The following is a 21,369-nucleotide window of genomic DNA, read 5'->3' as shown; positions in this document are numbered from 1 at the left end:
CCCAGACCATGCCGACAGGTAAGATGGTTGTTCCCAGAAGACTTCGTAACAAGGTTTTAGGCTGGGCTCATGATTCCCACATCACAGGCCACCCCAGAGGGGCTCGGACGCAGGCCCTTCTCCAACAGTTCTACTGGTGGCCCAAGATGCATAAGGACATCTGGGCTTATGTAGACTCTTGCCCCATCTGCGCCCAGCAGAAGACTCCAGTGGAAAAACCATGGGGCCTATTGCATCTATTACCTGCCCCTGAAGAACCTTGGGCACACGTTTCCATGGACTTCATTGTGGATCTTCCCATTTGAGTGGTAGTTGACTCTTTTCTAAGATGGCACATTTTACAGCACTGCCTAGTCTTCCCTCAGCTTCCCAACTGGCGCAGTTATTCGTGCAACACATTTTTCATCTACATGGGCTGCCTCAACACATCATTTCCGACCAGGGTCCCTAGTTTACCGTTAGGTACTGGCAGAACCTCTCAAAAAAATTCCACATCGTTCTGGATTTCACGACTGCCTATCACCCCCAAATGAATGGCCAAGCGGAGCGGACTAATCACACCCTGAAACAATTTTTAAGAACTTATGTCAATGCTCGTCAGGACAATTGGGCCAATCTACTCCCCTGGGCAGAGTTTTCACATAACTCATATCCATGTACTGCTACTGGAGCATCACCCTTCCAAATCGTCTACAGGATGCAGCCGCTCCCGCCCTTACCGCTTTCCTTGTCCATCCCATCTCCTGCCACCCAGGTGAAGGCCGTAAAGTTGAAAGAACTATGGATTCACACTCAACGGATGATCCGGGAGGCAGCCCTGACGGCCAAGAAATTTGCTGACTACCATCGAAGACCAGCACCTCAATTCCAATGAGGAGAAAAAGTGTGGCTTAGCACCTGTCACATTCGCCTGAGGATCTCATCTATGCACCTGGCTTCGCGTTACATTGGTCCCTTCCCTGTACTCCGACAATTAGGGCCCGTAACTTATCAGCTCCGCCTACCTGCCTCTGAAGGTATACAATTCCTTCAATGTCTCCCTTCTAAAATCTCAATTGGTTCAAATCCTACCTCACTAACAGATCCTTCATTGTCAAGACAAACTCATCTGAATCCTCCCAAGTGCCCCTCACACATGGAGTCCCTCAAGGTTCTTCACTATCTTCAACCCTCTTCAACATCTACCTCCTCCCACTATGCAAATACCTCTCAGATGCCAACCTCACCTACTTTGTCTATGCAGACGACATACAAATTCTACTCCCCATAACCAAGTCCATTGAACTCACCATGGAAAGATGGAACAAACTCAGTTCAAAACTATCACAACTGCTATCCCAACTATCCCTCTGCCTTAACCAAGCCAAAACAGAAATCATTCACATCCATGACGACCGTCCCCCTTCTCCTCTCACGAGCACCCCCTCAAACAACCCTGGGACACCAAACTTATCAAGAACCTCACTCACACCATCCACAAAAAACCTAGGAGTAACAATCGACAGCCAACTCAACTTTAAACGGCACATCTCCAATACAATCAAAGATGGATTTTTCAAGCTTCAAACACTTAAAAAACTCAAACCCCTCCTCCAACCGCACGATTTCCGAACAGTACTTCAATCAATTATTTTCTCAAAACTCGACTACTGCAACTCCCTCCTCATTGGACTACCAGAAATCCACATCAAACCCCTCCAAGTCCTACAAAATGCTGCCGCCAGAATTATCACCAACCACAGAAAATCCTCCCACATCACACCCACTCTCAAAGACCTCCACTGGCTGCCCATCACACAAAGAATACAGTATAAAACCCTCACCCTTATACACAAAAAAATAAACAATAGCAAAATGGTCTGGCTAAACAACACTATCCAACCATACACCACACAAAGGAACCTCAGATCCTCCAACACAGGTCTCCTCTCCATCCCAAATCTCAAAAATGCTCACCTCAATGCAACTCGCAAACGAGCCATTACAATAGCTGGCCCTACCCTATGGAACTCCCTCCCCACTCATCTCAGACACGAACCCTCACCACAAGTCTTCAAAAAACAGCTAAAAACATGGCTGTTCTTGAAAGCCTTCCCTCCGGATTCCCAACCCCTTCAACTGCATGTTCTTGAAAACCTGCCCACTTGACCCTTACATGCACTACCGCATATCACCCCCCTCACAACCACCCCCTCCTTTTCCCCCCCTATTCCCACCAGAACTAATCGTAATCGTAACCAATTCAAACTGTATATATTGTATATAGGTTAGATGCTACAAATTATACTCCCATTCATTTGTATTCATATGTTACAATGTTTTTTACTTCAATAGTTTAATCAATTGTTATCTTGTTAAATGTAAAATAGGGCAGATCTCGCCCTATTCAACCTGTTACCTGGAAACCGATGTGATATCTCGATCGAATGTCGGTATACAAAAGAAATAAATAAATAATAAATAATTGTATTCTCCTGGCCCTCCCAGAGAACCCCGGAGCCTCCTCAACTTGCTGCTAAAGATGAGACCACATACCAAGTTTGCGAGGATCTTGATGTCAGGAAATGAAGTCGCAGATGGGAATACTTGCTATCCTGGGAAGGATTCGGCCCAGAGGAGAATTCCTGGGAACCATCCTCCAACATCCTTGACAAGAGTCTAATTAGGCAGTTCCATGCGGATCACCCCAGGAAACCTAGACCCCTTAGGACGGGGGCTTAAAGGAGGGGATACTGTTATGTTTGCCAGTCACAGCTTCCCGTGACCAGCCTCTCATACTTACCAGGTGGGTCCTGTAACTTTGGTGATGGCATGAAGCTGCTGCCGACGCAGCTCCTCCTCTCAGGCTCCCAGCCGGGCAGCCACGGCCAGCCTCTCCATTGCTGCTCCATCCCGGCTCGCGGCCACACACTGCCCCGGGCTCCTGTCTCTCTTGGATCCCCTTAGGTACTCATACGCACTGCCTCCTGAGATTTAAAGGGACTGCAGCAGGAAATTGTCATGGCCCCTCCTTCCTGCTATCAGCATCTTTTCTCATTTAAGGCAAGGTCTGGCCTGCAGCCCTTGCCTTGGCTTCTTGGCTCTTGCTCCTATTCCTTGGAGGGTGTTCCCAAGCTCTTGACCCATTCTGTGTTTGGACTGCCTTTGGACCCTGACCTTTGCCTGGATATGACCACGAGATTCGCTGCCTGTCACAACCACAGCCTGGATATCCGCTTACAAGATACGCACCTGCCACAACCACAGCCTGTATCCTGACCACAAGATTCGCTGCCTGAATATCCAACTGTGAGATTCGCCACCTGCATTTACCCGTGCTTATACTCCAACCCTCTTCTGTATCCTGACCCTGCACCTGGCTCCTACCAGCGTCACCACTCCATTGGGATTTCCAAAGATGCCACGTAATTCCAGCCAGCCCTGGTACCCAAGGGCTCAACCTGAGGGGAATGTGGTCTGGTAGTGGTGAAGCTCCAGCAGGGTCTCTGTTCCTCTGCGGCCTCGCCTGCTGATGGTGGGGACCTGCCATTTGCTGCCAACTCCCCCTCGGCCCAGGGGTCCACAACCAGAACATTGAGGTCATGATGAGAAGACCTACAGTGCTGGAGCTCTGTCAACATGGCCCAACTTGACCTTGAAACAGGAGCAGGGTGACATATACTTAAGAATGATCTGCCATTCTTTTACAAGGGGTATAAGTTCAGGAGATAGAAGGGTGTTGTCAATGGTGTCATAATTAGCACAGAAGGTCTGTGAGTCTTTAAATATAAAAGCTGAAAGCAGGGGAATGCTGGGACTATCAGGGTTGGGGGGATGGGGGAGGAATATTCTCACCTCACAAGGGAATGACTTGCCATCGACTGTGTGCTCCGATCCCTGGTTCTGCTTCGTGCCCCAGTGGAAATGGAACTGCTTGAGTCTGTAGGGAGCTTCAAGTGGACCCCCACTGATCACTGCAAAGGACATGTCTGGTTTTATTTTCTCCTCCTTTTAGAGGCCCTAGTACACTGACAGTGTTGTAATGTAACTTACCAGGTAACAGGCTTTTGTATGTAATTATGACCTGGAGAAACCTTGATACAAGACATAGTAAGCAGCATGTGTTCCATTTACATTGTGATCTTGGTATAGAGAGGTCCATGGACTAGAACAATGGCTCCCAATACCTTGTCCTGGAGGCAAAATAACCTGTCTGGTTTTCAGGACACAAATACTGAATATGCATGAGATAAGGTGGCATGCATTGTGAGCCCAGTCCATTCAAGCATCTGTCATGCATATTCATTAAAGATATCCTGAAAACCAGACGGGTTAGATGTGCCTCCAGGGCAGGGGTTTGGAACCACTGCTCTAAAGATGTATTAAGCAGCAAGCGGTATTTCCAGAGACAAGCAACTCATCTCTGAATTACTGCATTTTTTTGTGCTAACGGTGAAGCTAGCACTATGAATTGGTAGTTATCCCCTCCAAGAACCACTTGCACGTCAAGAGCAGAACTACAGATTGGTACTCTGAGATTTGGAATGTTCTCTGCAGAGAATTTCCCAGGCTGGCCAGAAACCTTAGAACCATAGTGGTTAAATGATAACCCATATCCTTTGTCTTCAAATCATAGGTCTGAGTCCCCCACCTCATAGGCAGCAGCGATGCTTCCACCCCACATAAGGTTTTGAGCGTGTAAAGAAACTTTTTTTTCCCTTTTCTCCTCTAGAATTTACTCCACCCTCCCTCTACCCACAACAACAGAAGAATGAAATAGGTTTGCAGTGTGAGAACACCCTACCCTGGTTTCATTCTGGTTCTTGGCGACTTTGAACAAGTTACTTTATTTCCCTCTGAATTGGTCAGCAATATCTGGGACATGGCAGTGTTCCTCTTCCCAGTTTCCCTCCTATACTGTGCTCCTGGCACAGAAAATTTATTCCACAGCAATCTGCACCAGAGCTGGCTGCGCTTATTTTCTGGGATGCTTTGATGAAAGCATTCAGGGAAGAAACTGCAAAACATGCTTGCCAGGCTTTCTAACTTGCTATATTTATTTGTATCCATTCATTGTGGCACTTATATGATGTCCTACAACAAGTTACCTACAGACCGAATGAATCCCCAGCCCCAAAGTGCCTTTGGTAGGGGGAAAGGCAATAACGAAAGCTCTGTCCATTACTTCAACCACTAGGTTCCCAACTCCCACTTTTTCACTTTGGAAAAACAAGGAGACTAACTGGAACAAACCCTCTTCATTTATTTGCTTGGATAAGCTGCATACCACCAAATTGTTAATTTTATTTTTGCACAATAGAATCCTTAGTTAATACTTACGGATTCCAAAAACTATACAACATGGAAACCCTCCTACTCTCCCTCACAGACACCATTCTACAAGGCTTTGACAAAGGTCACTCATACTTACTGGCACTACTTGACATTTCTGCGGCCTTTGACACGGTAAACCACAACATACCCCTAACACGTCTCAATGAAATTGGTATTTCTGACACCCCCCTCCTATGGTTTAAATTGTATCACACCAATAGACTCTACAAAGTTAAAATAGATGACAATGAATCTAAACCCATCCACCTCCACAGAGGCGAACCCCAAGGATCCTCACTGTCCTCGACCCTCTTCAATATATATCTACTTCCCCTCTGCCAACTCCTCTCTAACCTTACCTCACCCACTTCATTTATGCAGATGATGTTCAAATACTCATCCCCATCACTGACTCCCTAGCCTCCACCCTTGAAAGATGGGAAAACGCACGATCATCGATAAATAGCCTCCTCACCTGCCTTAACCTAGCCCTCAACTCCTCCAAAACGCAACTACTCATAATCTCACCACCTCATCACACCATTAGAACTCCCCCAAAACCTCTCCTTCTCACAGCATGCACGAGATTTAGGCATCATAATCGATAATCACCTATACCTCCAAAAATTCATTGGCTCGACTATGAAAGATTGCTACTTTAAACTTAACACTTTAATAAAACTCAGACCACTCCTCCACCTTAGTGACTTCAGGACAGTATTTCAATCCTCTATTCTCTCCAAAATAGACTATTGTAATTCCCTCCTCCTTGGCTTACCCAAAGCCACGATTAAACCCCTTCAATTACTTCAGAATGACGCTGCCAGAATACACACCAACTCATGCAAATTCGACCACATCACCCACATACTCAAAGATCTTCATTGGCTCCCCATCTACCACCGTATAACATACAAAACACTCACTATCATACATAAAACCCTCCACAACCAGAACATGCACTGGTTGAAAAACTCGATCCACCTCCACACATCCAATAGACCTATCAGATCATCTTATAAAGGTACCCTCCATACTCCCTCTCCAAAACTCTTACACCTCAACTCCACCAAAGAGCATGCTATATCCATTGCTGGTCCTTATGCCTGGAACTCCATGCCACCTGAACTCAGACAGGAGCAGTGCGCACAGAAATTAAAAAAAAAATTAAAAACATGGCTATTTAAGCAAGCCTACCCCTAATCCCCGCGTATCTTAATCTTCCCTTGGATTACCATCCCACACGCTGTACTTCCCACCAATTTTAGTTTCCTTGCATGAAATCATTGAACTCCCACCTTTTCTGTCATATTCCTCTGCTTTACGCTTCCTAAGACATTGAAACATGATTTGTATATAGTTTTCTACTGTTACATTCTGTCATTAAATGCCTTTGTATTAGTTTTATGATATCTTATTTATGCCTATCCTCCTCACTTTTATGCATTTTACTTTTGCATTTCCCAGTTTCCTGCGCCCTGTTTTTTGTAACTGACTTTTCCATGTTGTTACTATTGTTTCAATGTAAAGCGGCATGAAGTCCTTGACGAATGTCGGTAAAGAAAAACCTTAAATAAATAAATAACTACTTTCTTCTGGAGTAAAAGTTAAGATGGGTATTATAAAATATATGTTTTACTCTACAGAGTAGCCCTTTGAAACAAGTTTTACATACAAATTCTACATCTGAGATTGGCGAACCTTTAATTGTATAAAGAAAGTATTTTCCCCATTTGGATACTGCCGTGCTCCTTGAACAAGATACAAAATTGCGTTCTGAAGGGAATTATGTGCTTTGGGGGGTCAATGCAATAAAGTACGCGTAAAAACCGTGCATCCAAACTGGGTACTCATTTTTTAACGAAAGCAATGTCACCTCTCTTGGGTGCCCGATGCAATAGGTAAATGAGCTGCCACACTAAAAAGGATGCGCTAAGGAAAATTGTGCATCCCTAGTGCATTCTTGGCATTGGGTGCCCAGGAAACATGGCAGACATTCATTACGAGCATCCGTTTTATCCTGCTACTGGCACAGTATACATGCACAATATACACAGCCTAGAGCAGGGGTGGGCAATTCCGGTCCTCGAGGGCTGCAAACCAGTCGGGTTTTCAGGATATCCTTAATGAATATGCATGAGAGAGACCTGCATACACACTGCCTCAGTTGTATGCAAATCTATTTCATGCATATTCATTAGGGGTATCCTGAAAACCCGACTGGTTTGCAGCCCTCGAGGACCAGACTTGCCCACCCCTGGCCTAGAGCGTGTATATTGCCTGTGTATATTGTGCGCCCAGAATTTTTTTTTTACCCTTTTCATTTTTTCTCCTTTTCATTTTTGTCATCCTACAGCTTTCTATGGTTCCTCTGACTTACTATCATTGTGATATTATGTAGGAGGCACCACAGAAAGCAGAAATTTTTGTTGTTTTTTTTGTGAGCCCTTGACACGTGGCAAGGTTAATGCCACTCAATGCAACATTAACAAGGGCGCGTTGAGTGAGCAGTAATTTATTGCATTGCGGGGTAATAGCCTTATCTATATGGAATTTACATGTGATGAGCGCTATTAGCTCCATGCAAGTTTGGACATTTTGAATGCGCCGATCCCCTTATTGCGTCGGGGGTTATAGACGCACGTCCAACCATTCATTAAGCTGTGCACTAGGCTGGGGGTACTTTATGACATCAGTGTTACATTCAGGAGGAGTGGTGGACCCTTGGACCAGCTAGGAGAGGGAGATCCTCTTGGAAGGCCGGGAGGCGGACTAGCAGGTGGTCAGGCGATGGCTTCACTCAGAGCCCAGGATCCCCCCAGGAGGAGCCCGTAGGGATCAGGGCCACTGGGACTTACCAGGCCGGGAGGCGGGGTCTTCACCCGGGGACCCCCCCAGGAGGTGCCCGTAGGAGCCTGGGTTCCCGGGGCTTGCTGAACTGGGAGGTGTTCTCTTCACCCAGAGCCTTGGATACCCCCAGGAGGGGCCCGTAGGGATCGAGACTACTGGGACTACTAGGCTGGGCTGGGGCCTGGAACCAGGAGTCAACAGCAAGCAAGCAGTAGCGAGGCAGAGGGGTCAGTAGCAGGTCCGAGGTCGAGGCAGGCAGCGAACAGCAGTGTCAGGGGCAAACCAGAGTCAAGAACCAGGAAGCGGCAGCAGGCAGGAGTAAGCGAAGCAGAGAAGTCAGTAGGAGGTCCAAGGTCGAGGCAGGCAGCGAACAGCAGTGTCGAAGGCAACTGGAGTCAAGAACCAGGAATTGGCAGCAGGCAGGAACAGAAGCAACTCGAGTCTCAGCAGAGGAACCTCGTTGCAAGGCGAGGTACTTAAGCCAGGGCCCGACCTTTATGCTCGGCCAGCGTCTGACGTCATCCCGGGGGCGGTCCCGTCTCCCCGGGTGCTGGACCTTCAAAAGCGCTAACCCCGCGCGCGCGCGGGGTCAGCGCTGAGGACGGAGTTCGTGAGGGCCCCGGCAGCGTCTCCCACGTGGAGATGCCGCAGCCATGCGGCCTACTCAACTGGGTGTTTGGGGTCTCTTCCCGCGGACCTGGGCAAAGGTAAGAGGACCTGACCCCGGTCGTGGGAGAGGCGGTCGGAGCCGCAACAGCCCCCCCCCCCCCCCTTTACGCCCCCTCTTTAGAGGACTGGGTTTTCTGGGTGATCTAGGTGAAACTGGCGGAGGAGAGACTTGTCCAAAATGTTGCGGGCAGGTTCCCATGTGTTATCTTCGTCCCCGCAACCCTCCCAGGCAAGGAGGTACTCCCAGCGACGGTTGAAGAAGCGCACGTCCACCACTTCCCGTACCTGGTAGGTGGGATCCTCAGCTGTGGGTGTGGCAGTCTCCACAGGGGGTTTGCGGTGGAAGCGGGAGAGGACCAGTGGTTTGAGGAGAGAGACGTGGAAGATGTCGTGAATGCGCATCGTGGACGGAAGTCGCAACCGGTAAGAGACCAGACCCACTCTTTCGGCCACCCGAAACGGGCCGCAAAACTTGGGAGCCAATCTTCTAGAAGCCAGCTTCAGGCGGATGTTCTTGGTGCTGAGCCAGACACGCTCTCCAGGGAGGAATACTGGGGCTCTCCGACGATGCTGGTCGGCATGTTTCTTGGCTGTGTCAGCGGAGGAGGCAAGCTTACTTTGAATGATCTTCCAAAGTCCCTGAAGCCTCTGCGCGGACAGGTGTGCTGCAGGAGAGGCGGCCGGCATAGATAGCGGCAATGGGGGTTTTAGCTGCTTTCCGTAGACGATATGGAACGGCGAACTTCCAGTGGCAGCGTTGGCTTGATTGTTATAAGCGAATTCTGCCCAGGGGAGAAGCTCGGCCCAATTGTCCTGTTTTTCATTCACAAACGCCCGGAGGAACTTCTTTAGAGAACGGTTAATTCGCTCCGCTTGGCCATTGCTCTGAGGGTGGAAGGCTATGGAGAAGCTGAGCTGGACCTTAAAGCACTTGCACAGGGCTTTCCAGTAGCAGGCTGTAAACTGCTGCCCCCGATCCGAAACTATGTCTTGGGAAGCCCATGGAGCCGGAAGATGTGTTGAGCAAACAGTAGGGCTAATTCTGAAGCGGACGGTAACTTGGGCAAGGGCACGAAGTGGGACATTTTAGAGAAGCGATCCACAGTGACCGAGATCACGGTCTTCCCTAGGGACGGCAGCAGATCCACTACAAAATCCGTGGCTATGTGAGTCCAAGGTTCCGTGGGTACGGAAAGAGGCTGCAGTAGACCCCAGGGTGTCCCGACCTTAGGTTTCTGCTTGGCGCACGTGGGGCAGGAGCTTACGTAGGTTTGGACATCTCGTCGCACATTAGGCCACCAGTAATAACGGTTTAGCAGTTCCAGAGTTCACTCCCGACCAGCATGTCCTCCAGTGAGCGAATCGTGAGCCCACTGTAACACTTTTCTCCGCAGGCATCGGGAAACCACGGTTCGTTCTTGGGACCTGACCGTGACTGCGGCTAGGTGAACTTTAGCAGGATCTAGGATGTATTGAGGGAGGTCTTCATCCTCCCCTGAGCTCAAGGTCTGGGACAGAGCGTCAGCTCTGACGTTCTTTGAAGCTGGACGGTAGCGGAGAATGAAATTGAATCGACTGAAGAACAGCGACCATCTGGCCTGCCTGGGATTCAACTGTTGTGCGTGGGTGAGGAATTCGAGGTTTTTATGGTCTGTATAGACTGTTATCAGGTGGACCGCCCCCTCCAGCCATTGCCTCCATTCCTCAAAGGCAAGCTTGATGGCAAGCAGTTCCTTATCCCCGATGCTATAGTTGCACTCGGCAGGCGAGAACTTTTTGGAGTAGAACGAGCAGGGGAGCAGCTGTCCTGATGGCAAGTGCTGGCTGAGGATAGCCCCTACCGCGAGGTTAGAGGCGTCCACTTCGACCACGAAGGGACGTAGCGGGTCCGGGTGGCACAGGCAGGTGTCCACTAAGAAGGCCTGTTTTAGTTCTTCAAAGGCCTGAACGGCTGTGTCAGGCCAGGTTTTGGCGTCGGCTCCCTTGCGAGTCAGCGCAGTGAGAGGTGCCATCTTGTGTGAGTAATGGGGGATAAAGTGTCTGTAAAAGTTAGCAAATCCTAGGAATCTCTGCAGGGCTTTTAGTCCCGTGGGACGGGGCCATTCGGTGATTGCCGACACTTTTCTGGGTCCAGCGGAATCCAGAAGACGAGACGATGTACCCCAGGAATGGCAGAGATTCACACTCGAACATGCACTTTTCAAGTTTTGCATAGAGATGGTTATCCTTCAGGACCTGCAGGACGCGTCTGACATGTCGTCTATGAGTCTCCAAGTCCTTGGAATAAATCAGTACGTCATCTAGATACACTATGACGTACGAGTTTAGCATTTCCCTCAGGACCTCGTTCATAAGGTTTTGGAAGACGGCCAGGGCGTTACAAAGGCCAAAGGGCATTACTAGATATTCATAGTGCCCATCCCTGATGTTAAAGGCCGCCTTCCACTCGTAGCCTGGACGGATGCGTACTAGATTATAGGCTCCTCGGAGGTCGAGCTTGGTAAATAGCTTGGCTCCCTGCAGCAAGTCCAGGAGCTCTGGAATTAGCGGGAGTGGGTATCGATCTCTTTTGGTGATGGCATTCAGCCCTCAGTAGTCAATACAAGGACGGAGTGAGCCGTCCTTTTTGCCCACAAAGAAGAACCCCGCTCCAGCGGGCGAGCGAGAGGGACGGATAAATCCCTTGGCGAGGTTTTCAGAGATGTACTCTGACATGGCTTGAGTCTCCGGTAGGGACAGTGGATACACACGGCCATGAGGGGGACTGGTGCCCGGCAGCAACTCTATTGCACAGTCGAAAGGCCGGTGTCGGGGCAGGATCTCCGCCTTTTCTTTGGAGAACACTTCAGCAAAGTCTCTATATGGTGCAGGCGGTAAAACGGCAGCCGCAAGCAAAGCAAGTTGAGGAGGTTGCAGCAATCTGAGACAATGGGAAAAACAGAAGGAACTCCACTGCGTCAGCTGGAGGGACTCCCAGTTGATTACTGGGGAGTGGCCCTGGAGCCAGGGTAATCCCAACACCACCGAATGCACGGCTCTGTCTAGCACTAAGAAGGATATCTCCTCAGAGTGGAACACTCCGGTTTGAAGCGTCACGGGATTGGTGGACTCCGAGATTGTCCCTGGTAGCATAGTGCCCCGGATGGAAGCGACGCGCAGAGGGGGGCGCCGTGGTCTAGTAGTTAAGCGTAGTTGGTGCACCAAGTCTGCTACGATGAAATTGCCCTCCGCTTCGGAGTCAATGAGGGCCAAGGTGTGGAAGTACCCTCCTGGGTATTTGATGGAGACTGGAACTTTACACTGAGGAGCTGAGCCAGCATAACCTAGGAGTAGCTCCTCGGAACCTCCTAGGTTCGACCGTTTTCCGGCTGTTCCTTGCACTGTGCCAAGAAGTGCCCCTTGTTGCCACAGTAAAGACACAAGCTGAGAATGTGGCGGCGTCTCCTTTCTTCTGCAGTCAGAGGTGCATGCCCTATCTGCATGGGTGCGTCCGGCGAGGAAGTAGGGGAAGGCGCCCTGGTCTGGACCAAGGACGGCGGCGGTCTGGAGGACGCTGGAACCGAGGGGGTTGGCCTGCGTAGTGTGCGACCCTCTTTAGCCCATTGCTGAAGCCTTCGGTCAATTCGACCGGCCACATCAATCTGGTCATTCAGGTCGTCTGGAATGTCCCGGGCGGCCAGTTCATCCTTAATGCGGCCAGCCAGCCCTTCTAGGAAGATACTTCTTAAGCAATCCTCTCGCCAACCCACCTCCATGGCGAGGGTGCGGAATTCGATGGCGTAATCCGCTAAGGAGCGGGAACCTTGTTTTAGCTGCAGAAGGTCAGAGGTAGCTGTGGTCTGGCGAGCTAGCTCATCGAATGCTTGCCGAAAGTTAAGGACAAACTGCTCAAGGTTAAGCAGTAGGGGGTCCTGTCGCTCCCACATGGGAGAGGCCCAATCCAGCGCTTCCCCATCAAGGAGTGAGAAAATGTAGGCTACTTTTACGGAGTCCGACGGAAACTGGGCCGGTAGGAGCGTAAACCGGACGTAGCATTGGTTTAAGAAACCTCGGCAGGTCTTATGGTCCCCCGCGTATCGCATGGGAGCAGGAAGTTGGGTGATGGTCACCGCTTGTCTCCAGTATGAACACGGCGACTAGCAGGTGGTCAGGCGATGGCTTCACCCAGAGCCCAGGATCCCCCCAGGAGGAGCCCGTAGGGATCAGGGCCACTGGGACTTACCAGGCCGGGAGGCGGGGTCTTCACCCGGGGACTCCCCCCAGGAGGTGCCCGTAGGGGCCTGGGTTCCCGGGGCTTGCTGACCTGGGAGGTGTTCTCTTCACCCAGAGCCTTGCATCCCCCCAGGAGGGGCCCGTAGGGATTAAGACTACTGGGACTACTAGGCTGGGCTGGGGGCTGGAACCAGGAGTCAGCAGCAAGCAGGAAGTAGTGAGGCAGAGGGGTCAGTAGCAGGTCCGAGGTCGAGGCAGGCAGCGAACAGCAGTGTCAGGGGCAAACCGGAGTCAAGAACCAGGAAGCGGCAGCAGGCAGGAGTAAGCAAAGCAGAGAAGTCAGTAGCAGGTCTGAGGTCGAGGCAGGCAGCGAACAGCAGTGTCAGGGGCAAGCCGGAGTCAAGAACCAGGAGGCGGCAGCAGGCGGGAGTAAGCGAAGCAGAGAAGTCAGTAGCAGGTCTGAGGTCGAGGCAGGCAGCGAACAGCAGTGTCGAGGGCAACCGGAGTCAAGAACCAGGAATCGGCAGCAGGCAGGAACAGAAGCAACTCGAGTCTCAGCAGAGGAACCTCGTTGCCAGGCGAGGTACTGAAGCCGGGGCCCAACCTTTATGCTCAGCCGGCGTTTGACGTCATCCCGGGGGCGGTCTCATCTCCCCGGGTGCTGGACCTTCAAAAGCGCTAATCCCGCGAGTGCTTGGCGCTGAGGACGGAGTTCGTGAGGGCCCCGGCGGCGTCTCCCACGTGGAGATGCCGCAGCCGTGGCTTACTCGACTGGGAGTTTGGGGTCTCTTCCCGCAGACCTGGGCAAAGGTAAGAGGACCCGACACCGGTCGTGGGAGAAGTGGTCGGAGCCGCAACAATCAGCCCCTTAAATTACTGACTTCATGCTCGTAGCTCCTATCTCTTGTCTCTTTGCGTTCTTCCAGAATCTGAGATATATGAGTCTGCGATGAAGGGAGGGCTCTCTGAGATTTTGTCTGCTGCTGCACACCACCAAACTAAATACAGGAGGAAATATGATATTATTTCCTTGGATATCAAATAATGTCAGAAAACCACTGTGAATGCCACAGTATATCTGGATGGCAAGGAAAAAAGATCAGTCAGGTCTCAGGAAACTTGATTACATCATCCATTCAGCAGATGTTGCATGTGTAGTGTGATATATGGGTTACATGTGTGCATACATTAGCTTATGTGGTTGTAAAATGACAGTACTGGTAGTGCTTGCATGGATAGAGAACGCTGGGTAAATTTTTAGTGTCTTCTTTCTCTCCCACTGTTACCCCAATTAAGAGGCCAGAAGGAACATTTTTCAAAACAAAAATTGATCAGAGAATTGATAAACAAAGGAGGAACCCAGCCCTTATCAATAGATTAACTGTTGTCCCCTTGTAGTCAAGTCCCAACTCCAGTCTGGCAGCCCCTGTGCTGTCTTGGAGAAGCAAGGTCATCTGGAAGGAGATCATCATCTTGGTATGGAAAGAAGTGATCCTATAGCTTTCCAAGTGATATATTATCCTCTCACACCAAGGATGGGAATCCAAGGGCTTGTGCCCAGGAGGGAAGGGTTAGGGTGGCTAACATAACTGGTGATTTGATCATTAGGAATGTAGCTAGCCAGGTGGCTGGTAGATGCAAGGATCACTAAGTAACATTCCTACTGGCGGGAAGGTGGCAGAACTCAGACCGGTGCAACGTACTGTGCAAGTCGTGCACTTGCACAGGGCAGCGGCTTCGAGGAGGCGGCAGCCTGGGTCCACTGGTGGCTGAGATGGAGTGGAGGCCGCGGGGCTGCCCAGAGCACTCCACCCGTGGGCAGCCGAAGTGAAAAAGAAAAGCTGTAGGATACATAGCAGACTTACCAAACCCCTGCCTGATCCAATGTAGGGGAATAAAAGCAAATCCTCTGAGCGAGCAGTGGCAGCATTTGGGTGGTGTCATCTCCTGCTGTTGCGGGGTCAGTCTTGAGAGAGGAGCAATGAGATTCTGAAGCTCCTACCACAAGACTGGCTCTGCAGCAGTGGGGGGGGGGGGGGGGGGCGGTGTTACTCAGGTGCTACCCCTGCTCCTACTGCCTGCTCTTGCTGGATGAGGGAGAAGCCCGACATTAGCCCGACATTAGTAGACTGTGTTAGGGAGTCCCTGCACTTGGAGTGGGAGAAGGAAGAACCTAGGTGGGACTGGGTGGAGAGTGGGAGGGGAGCGTGGGGAGGGGGAGGGGGGAGGGGGGGAGGAGGAAGGTGATAAAAGCATAGGAAGGGGAACAAATAGCAAAGGATGGAGGGAAGGAGGGGGGAGAGGGAGGGAGAGAGGGAAAAAGGGGAGGAAGCTGAGGTAATGAGGAAATAAGGTGAGAAAGGGGAATCATCAGATAGCAGGAGGTGAGAGGGAGAGGATGGGGTGGGGGAGGAGCGAGGGAGAGAGGGGGTGAGGTAAGGAGGAGGAGTGGTGGGGGAGAGGGGAGGAGGAGCTGGGGTGGTAGGGTAGGGGGTGAGAGGTGGAGAAAGGAGCTAAGGTAGTGAGGCCACGGTCTGCCTGGTGGACTCCGTCCGTCCACCGATGGCCTAAGTGGAGAAGATGCATTGGGCTGCTGGTGGACCGCATCCCACCAGCAGCTGAAGTGGAGTGGAGGCCACCTTGTGATCCTGACCCGATAGAGGCCAAAGAGAAGAGATGGGCCACAGCTCCCAAAGGAGCAATTGGAAGAAAAGCAAAGATGAAGTCCGTGTGTATACGCATGTGTGGGTGAGGGAGAGTGTGTGTGCATATGTGAGAGAGAGAGAAGGGAGAGGGTTTGTGTGCCCTCCCTCCAGCACTAATCCCCAGGTATGGAGAGTAGGATTTTTTTTTTTATCCTGTTTGGTTTTGGTTGTTGTTTGGTTGTTGATCTTGTTTGGTTATGATGTGTCTGCTGTTTTGAGGTGTTTTACTGGTGTTTGGGATATTAAAAAATGCAATTTGAATGAGTTTTTAAATATTGGATGTTTATTCTTCAGCTGTCTTGAAATATTTATTTTTGTTATTGGTATGGTTGTACTATTATGATTGATGTTTCTATTTCTTGATTTTGTGTTTGTTGCTTTGTGGGGAATGGTGATGTTTCTGTTTTTGCATTTTTGCGCTGTGGACAGGGTCTGGCTTGTTACAATGTCCAATTCGGTTTTTGTCTGCACATTTCTATTTCTACTTTGTGGTCACTTTTCTGTATTTGGTGGGGGTCTGTCAGTATTTTGCATGTGTGGCAAATGTGAAATGTTCTGCTGGTGTGTGGCTTCTGTGTGGGGCAGCCTGGCTTGTTTCGTTTTCCTGGTGGGAGGTGTATTGCTATTTTGGGAGCTGGTGTATTTGCAGTGTTACTTTTTTCATGGGTGGCAGTTGGTGCTGTTTGGTACGGGAGGTTTTGCTGTATTTAGTTGTTTGCTCATGGTTTTTTTTTTGGGGGGGGGGGTCGAGCCCACATTCAACATGCGTTGTGGATGTAGCATATTTTCGCCTCAAAAGACTGAATGTTATTTAAATGAAAAATCTGCTATTATAGATGCATAATTTGTAATTGTGTGTTTGTAGAGGGCCAGAGTGGAGAAGGGGGTGCTAGGGCATCTAGTGCTGTTGCATTGGCCATGGATTACAGAGGAGAGGGAGTCGACCCGGGTGAAGAGGAATGTCAGATTTTAGGGTTTGGATTGTTGGAGGGAGATGAATGAATCATGGGGGGGGGGGGGGGGGGGAGGGGAGGGACAGCGTGCTACTTATTCGCACAGGGCAGTGAAAAAGCTAGCACCGGCCCTGGCAGAACTCACATGTCTAGATAGGATTATAGAGTGCTGGGGAGTAGCCAGCTGTCATGGAACATGTGGGTACCAATGACAGAGGAAGGAGTGGGAGGAATGTTCTGGAAAACAGATTTAGCCTGTTAGGTTGATAGTTGAAATCTAGAACCTCCAGGGTGGGATTCTCAGAAATGCTCCCCTGTGCAGGAGCCCAGAGGCAGGCAGAGCTTCAGAGTCTCAATACGTGGATGAGACGATGGTGCAGGGAAGAGGGGCTTGTTAGGAGCTTGGGACCATTCTGGGGAAGGGGGAGCCTATTCCAAAAGGATGAGCTCCACTTTAACCAGGGTGGAACTAGGCTGCTGGTGCTAATGTTTTTAAACCAGTACATGGGGAAAAGCCAACAGTTTCTCAGCAGCACATGGTTCGGAGTGTGGTAGCTTTGAAAGATACTAACAACACAGAAAAGTTAGAGCATCCCAATAAAGGCAAGTTCAGGTGACTTTAATTAAAGAGCAGATGGCGTTACAAATGATTCAAATTATCCCTGTCAACTGCAAGGCAGTTTGTATATCCAAACAAAAAATATATCTTGCTATGTCTGTAAAAAATAAAATGAGAGAGTTAGAATGTAAAGTATGTGCGGATTTACGTGAGCAGGGCACTCGCGTGCCGGCGCGCCTATTTTGCATAGGCCGCTGGCAGGCGCAAAGCCCCGGGACGCGTGTAAGTCCCGGGGCTTCGTAAAAGGGGCGGGAGGGGGCATGTCTGGGGGCATGTCGGCAGGCCGGGGGTGTGTCCGGGGGCGTGGTGACGGTTCGGGGGCGGGCCGGGAGGGCAGTCCCGAGTCCCCCAGCCCAGGCCACAGTGCTGGGGGATGCTGGGGGATGCCGAGGCGGCGAGCACAAGTTACGCTTGCCTCAAGCAGGCGTAACTTGCACAACAAAGGTGGGGGGGGATTTAGGTAGGGCTGGGGGGTGTGTTAGATAGGGGAAGGTAGGGGAAGGTGGGGGGACGCGGAAGGAAAGTTCCCTTCGAGGCCGCTCTGATTTCGGAGCGGCCTCGGAGGGAATAGAGGCAGGCTGTGCGGCTCGGCGCGCGCAGGCTGCCGATTTTGTGCAGCGTTGCGCGCGCTGACCCCAAATTTTATAAGATATGCGCAGCTACACGCGTATTTTATAAAATCCGGCATACTTTTGTTTGCGCCGGTTGCGTGAACAAAAGTACGCGCGCGCGTACTTTTTTAAGATCTACCTCTAAGAGTTTACATCAGTCTTGGACATTTTTAAAAATACTATCTTGGAAGCTTAGATCAGATGTATTCCACGCATTAAAAAGGTGAAAGGAAGGCCAAATGAATGGAGTGGAATGTGAATCAGTTGTTTATTCTGTCAAAAAAATAAAAAGAATAGGGGATAATCTATGAAGTTAATAAGTAGCACAATTAAAACAAATCTGAGAAAATACTTTTTCATTCAATGCACAGTTAAACTCTGGAATTCATTATTGAAGGATGTGGTAAAGACAGTTAACATAGCTGGGTTTACAAACGGTTTGGACAAGGAAAACCACTGCTTATCCCAAGGCGTAAGCAGCATGGAATGTATCTACTATATGGGATTCTGCCAGGTACTTGTGATCTGAATTGACCACTGTTCGAAACAGGATACTGGCCTTGATGGACCCTTGGTCTGACCTAGTATGACAGTTTTTATGTTCTAATGAGTCAAATTTATCAATTTAGCAGTACAGTACACCAATACAGTGTATCTTTTAATATCCTTACAGTTTGGGGTCTCAGGAAAATGTGCTGTGCGTTCGAGTAGATATGACGTAAATTTGAAGAAAACTTACATGTATGTAGAACGTGCATGGAGTACAAGTGAGACTGTGAGGTGTGACTGAGTGTGTGAAAGTGAGAGAAAAAATCAAGCTACGAGTACATTAGGTTCAGAATAGGGTAAGAGAGATGGCTTGCATGTTATAGGTAGGATAGGGAAAAGGTGAGTGTGATAAACTCAATGGTCAGCCAGTGTTTAAAATGTTTGTTTTTTTCATTTAAAATGTTATGTGATAAGGGAAGAGGATTCATTCCACTTAGCTTTCTTAATTTTCCAATGCATATAAAGTTGTAAAAAAATTGCTCTAGTAAGAAGGGATGGGAGCAGTGAGGTTGTGGCAGTGATACGATCTGGACTTGCACAGGCCTATAGCAGGAAATAAATATATTCAGGCATCTGGACTGCTCATGAATGTGCTTATGAATTTCAAAGACTCGGTGGCAGTGGGCAGTGTGGAGGGTAAAAATTGAACATCTGCCCACTTCCTGGGCTCCAAGGATCTTTTGTTGTCATGCATTAACAAATATTTCCTCTTGGTTTTTTGACAAACCTCTCTCAGATATCCATCTCCTTTTAAAACAGTGAGTACTTGGGGTTTTTTCTTGATATTAGTGTAACCCCATCCCCAGGTGCAGGGCCATAAAACATTTTTACTGTCTCTTTGGGGCTGGAACCTCACCAGACTCGCTTGACCACAGACTTTTACTTCCAGGGCCTGGATCCTTGGTTGGATGGGGGAAAGGTTTCCCTTTCAGAGCCCCAAGTACTAAGGGTAGTTCTCTTTAACTCTCTTTCCCTTTTGTTCAGTGTGCATACATGCCAATAAAACACTGGAAATGTTTGTTTCTGTCCAAATTAAAATACTAAAGGTGAAGCAGAATTGGCAAATGGCACACTTAACAGAGTCCTCAGCAGCACAGTGGCATTGAAATTACAGTTTCTTCCTTCAATCTGTGCATAGGTCTTGAATACCAGAATACTGGACCATCCACCATCCAAAGCGTGGACAAGTGGAATCCCCGGATGGGCAGGGAATCCTTGTTGAAATAAAGAAAACCCCTTCCAAATCTGGTGACGATGGCAAACAGTCACTCACTGCACAGAGAGTAAGTTCCTCTCTCTCCCCAGGGGCATGAAGACTGTAGACTAGATACATGTCCTCAATGATCTTAAATGTCTTGTTTCTCACAGTTAGTTCTTTACTTTTCTTTCTCTTGGGATCCCTGATGGGAGGAATCCAAGCTGAGAATAAGCAGCTCTGAGGGTCTTGCTGATGGGTAGGAAGGGCAGTCAAAACTACCTCCCAGATCGTTTAATTAAATTCTTCTTCCAAAATATGATGCAAACATTTGAAGGTCCTAGCACCAGTTCATCACTTTCCTCCTTCTTCGCTGAGGATGTAGAGTGGCAGGTCTTCCCTAACCTACACAGCCCCCAAAAGAGGGCTCCCCATTCCCTGAATCCAGGTGGTGCGCAGGGTCTCACCAGGCTTCCTTCCACTTAAAATCTATAAAAAGCCCAAAACTTCCCCTGGATACTGACTCTACCCACCAGGGAGTGGATAAGCAGGGCAGACCGCTGACCTGTCTCGCAGACTCCCAGCAGGGTTTGCTGTAGCCCCAGAGAAAGCCCAAAAAATCCAACTCAAGAAAACTATTACACACCTTCTCTAACTTCAGAAAACAAGCCACACCCCAGGCTCACTATAGAGAGTTGCTTATAAACCCATAGAGTGGGACAACCATCCCAGCACCCTCAAAAGGAGGGGCAGTACCGAATTGACCCGCCTCTGAATAATCTCTCTAACTGTCCTATCAGGGCTTACCGGTAACGGAACTATATTGTCCGTTACATGTGCCTACCAGAAGCCAGGAAGATTTTGGGTGGATCAAGCCCTACCATGCCAAAAGGAACGCAGAGCTGCTTTGAACAAATGCATTCATTATACGTTGTCAGTATTTCCCTGAAAGTAATACAAACACCTGCCACTGAACCCGGCTTTGTCAGAACGTACAGTATGTTCCAACATTCAGTGGACTCTATTCATTAAGATGCATATAATTATCTATTCATGCCTTACAACCTGAGTAACCCTATAGCAGTGAAACTAGCAGACAGCCCTATCTGTTTCACTTCTGAAAAATTCCCTCTTTCCTGCATACAATACCTCCCCAACCTATAGAAAACACAAAAAGCTAGGATTTGAACAGTCCCTGCTTTCAAAAATTTGCTCACTTGATTTTGAAAGATCTTTCCATTTAGCTGGGTGTTTGCACCTTGCCACAAATTTAAAAGTCAGTAGCCCTGGCCTTCTCCATGTGTATTCAACGATGGCATTTTAACAAACCATCCATCTTCCATTTCATGAACGTCTTATTATTAACCAGATAAATTTTTTTCTGTTTTAGCTTCATCTGTTTCTGCTGCATGAAAAAACATCTCCTTTCCAGAATCCAAAAAAATGCACAGGGGAAAAATGAGCACAGCAGGGGAGGTTTATTAAGTGGGAGGGCACAGGCAGAAGATTAAGTCAGTGGCTCCTAAATGTGTCCTGGGCACCATATAACCATTTGGGTTTTCAGGATATCCACAGTGAATATGCATAAGATACATTTGCATAGAGTGGAGACTGCATATGCAAATTGATCTCATGCATATTCATTATAGATATCCTAACAACCTGATGAGCGAAGGGATCACCCAGGACAGGA

At 49.1% G+C, this 21,369-nt stretch overlaps 1 protein-coding gene across 2 annotated transcripts in view; it reads right to left on the bottom strand.

Moving 5' to 3' along the window:
• The window catches only part of CA7 (carbonic anhydrase 7), an 87,544-nt gene that overhangs the window by 42,354 nt on the left and 23,821 nt on the right, over positions 1 to 21,369 (bottom strand). For both annotated transcript variants that reach the window (XM_029610624.1, XM_029610625.1), the window contains exon 3: positions 3,835 to 3,953. In XM_029610624.1, the coding sequence (XP_029466484.1) occupies positions 3,835 to 3,953 (119 nt within the window). The remainder of the gene's footprint in view (positions 1 to 3,834; positions 3,954 to 21,369) is intronic.

This window comes from Rhinatrema bivittatum, chromosome 7 (assembly GCF_901001135.1).
Source record: "Rhinatrema bivittatum chromosome 7, aRhiBiv1.1, whole genome shotgun sequence".
Taxonomy (NCBI): Eukaryota; Metazoa; Chordata; class Amphibia; order Gymnophiona; family Rhinatrematidae; genus Rhinatrema; species Rhinatrema bivittatum.
The sequence above is the reverse complement of the archived record's forward strand: the minus strand, read 5'-3'. Positions and strand labels throughout refer to the sequence as shown.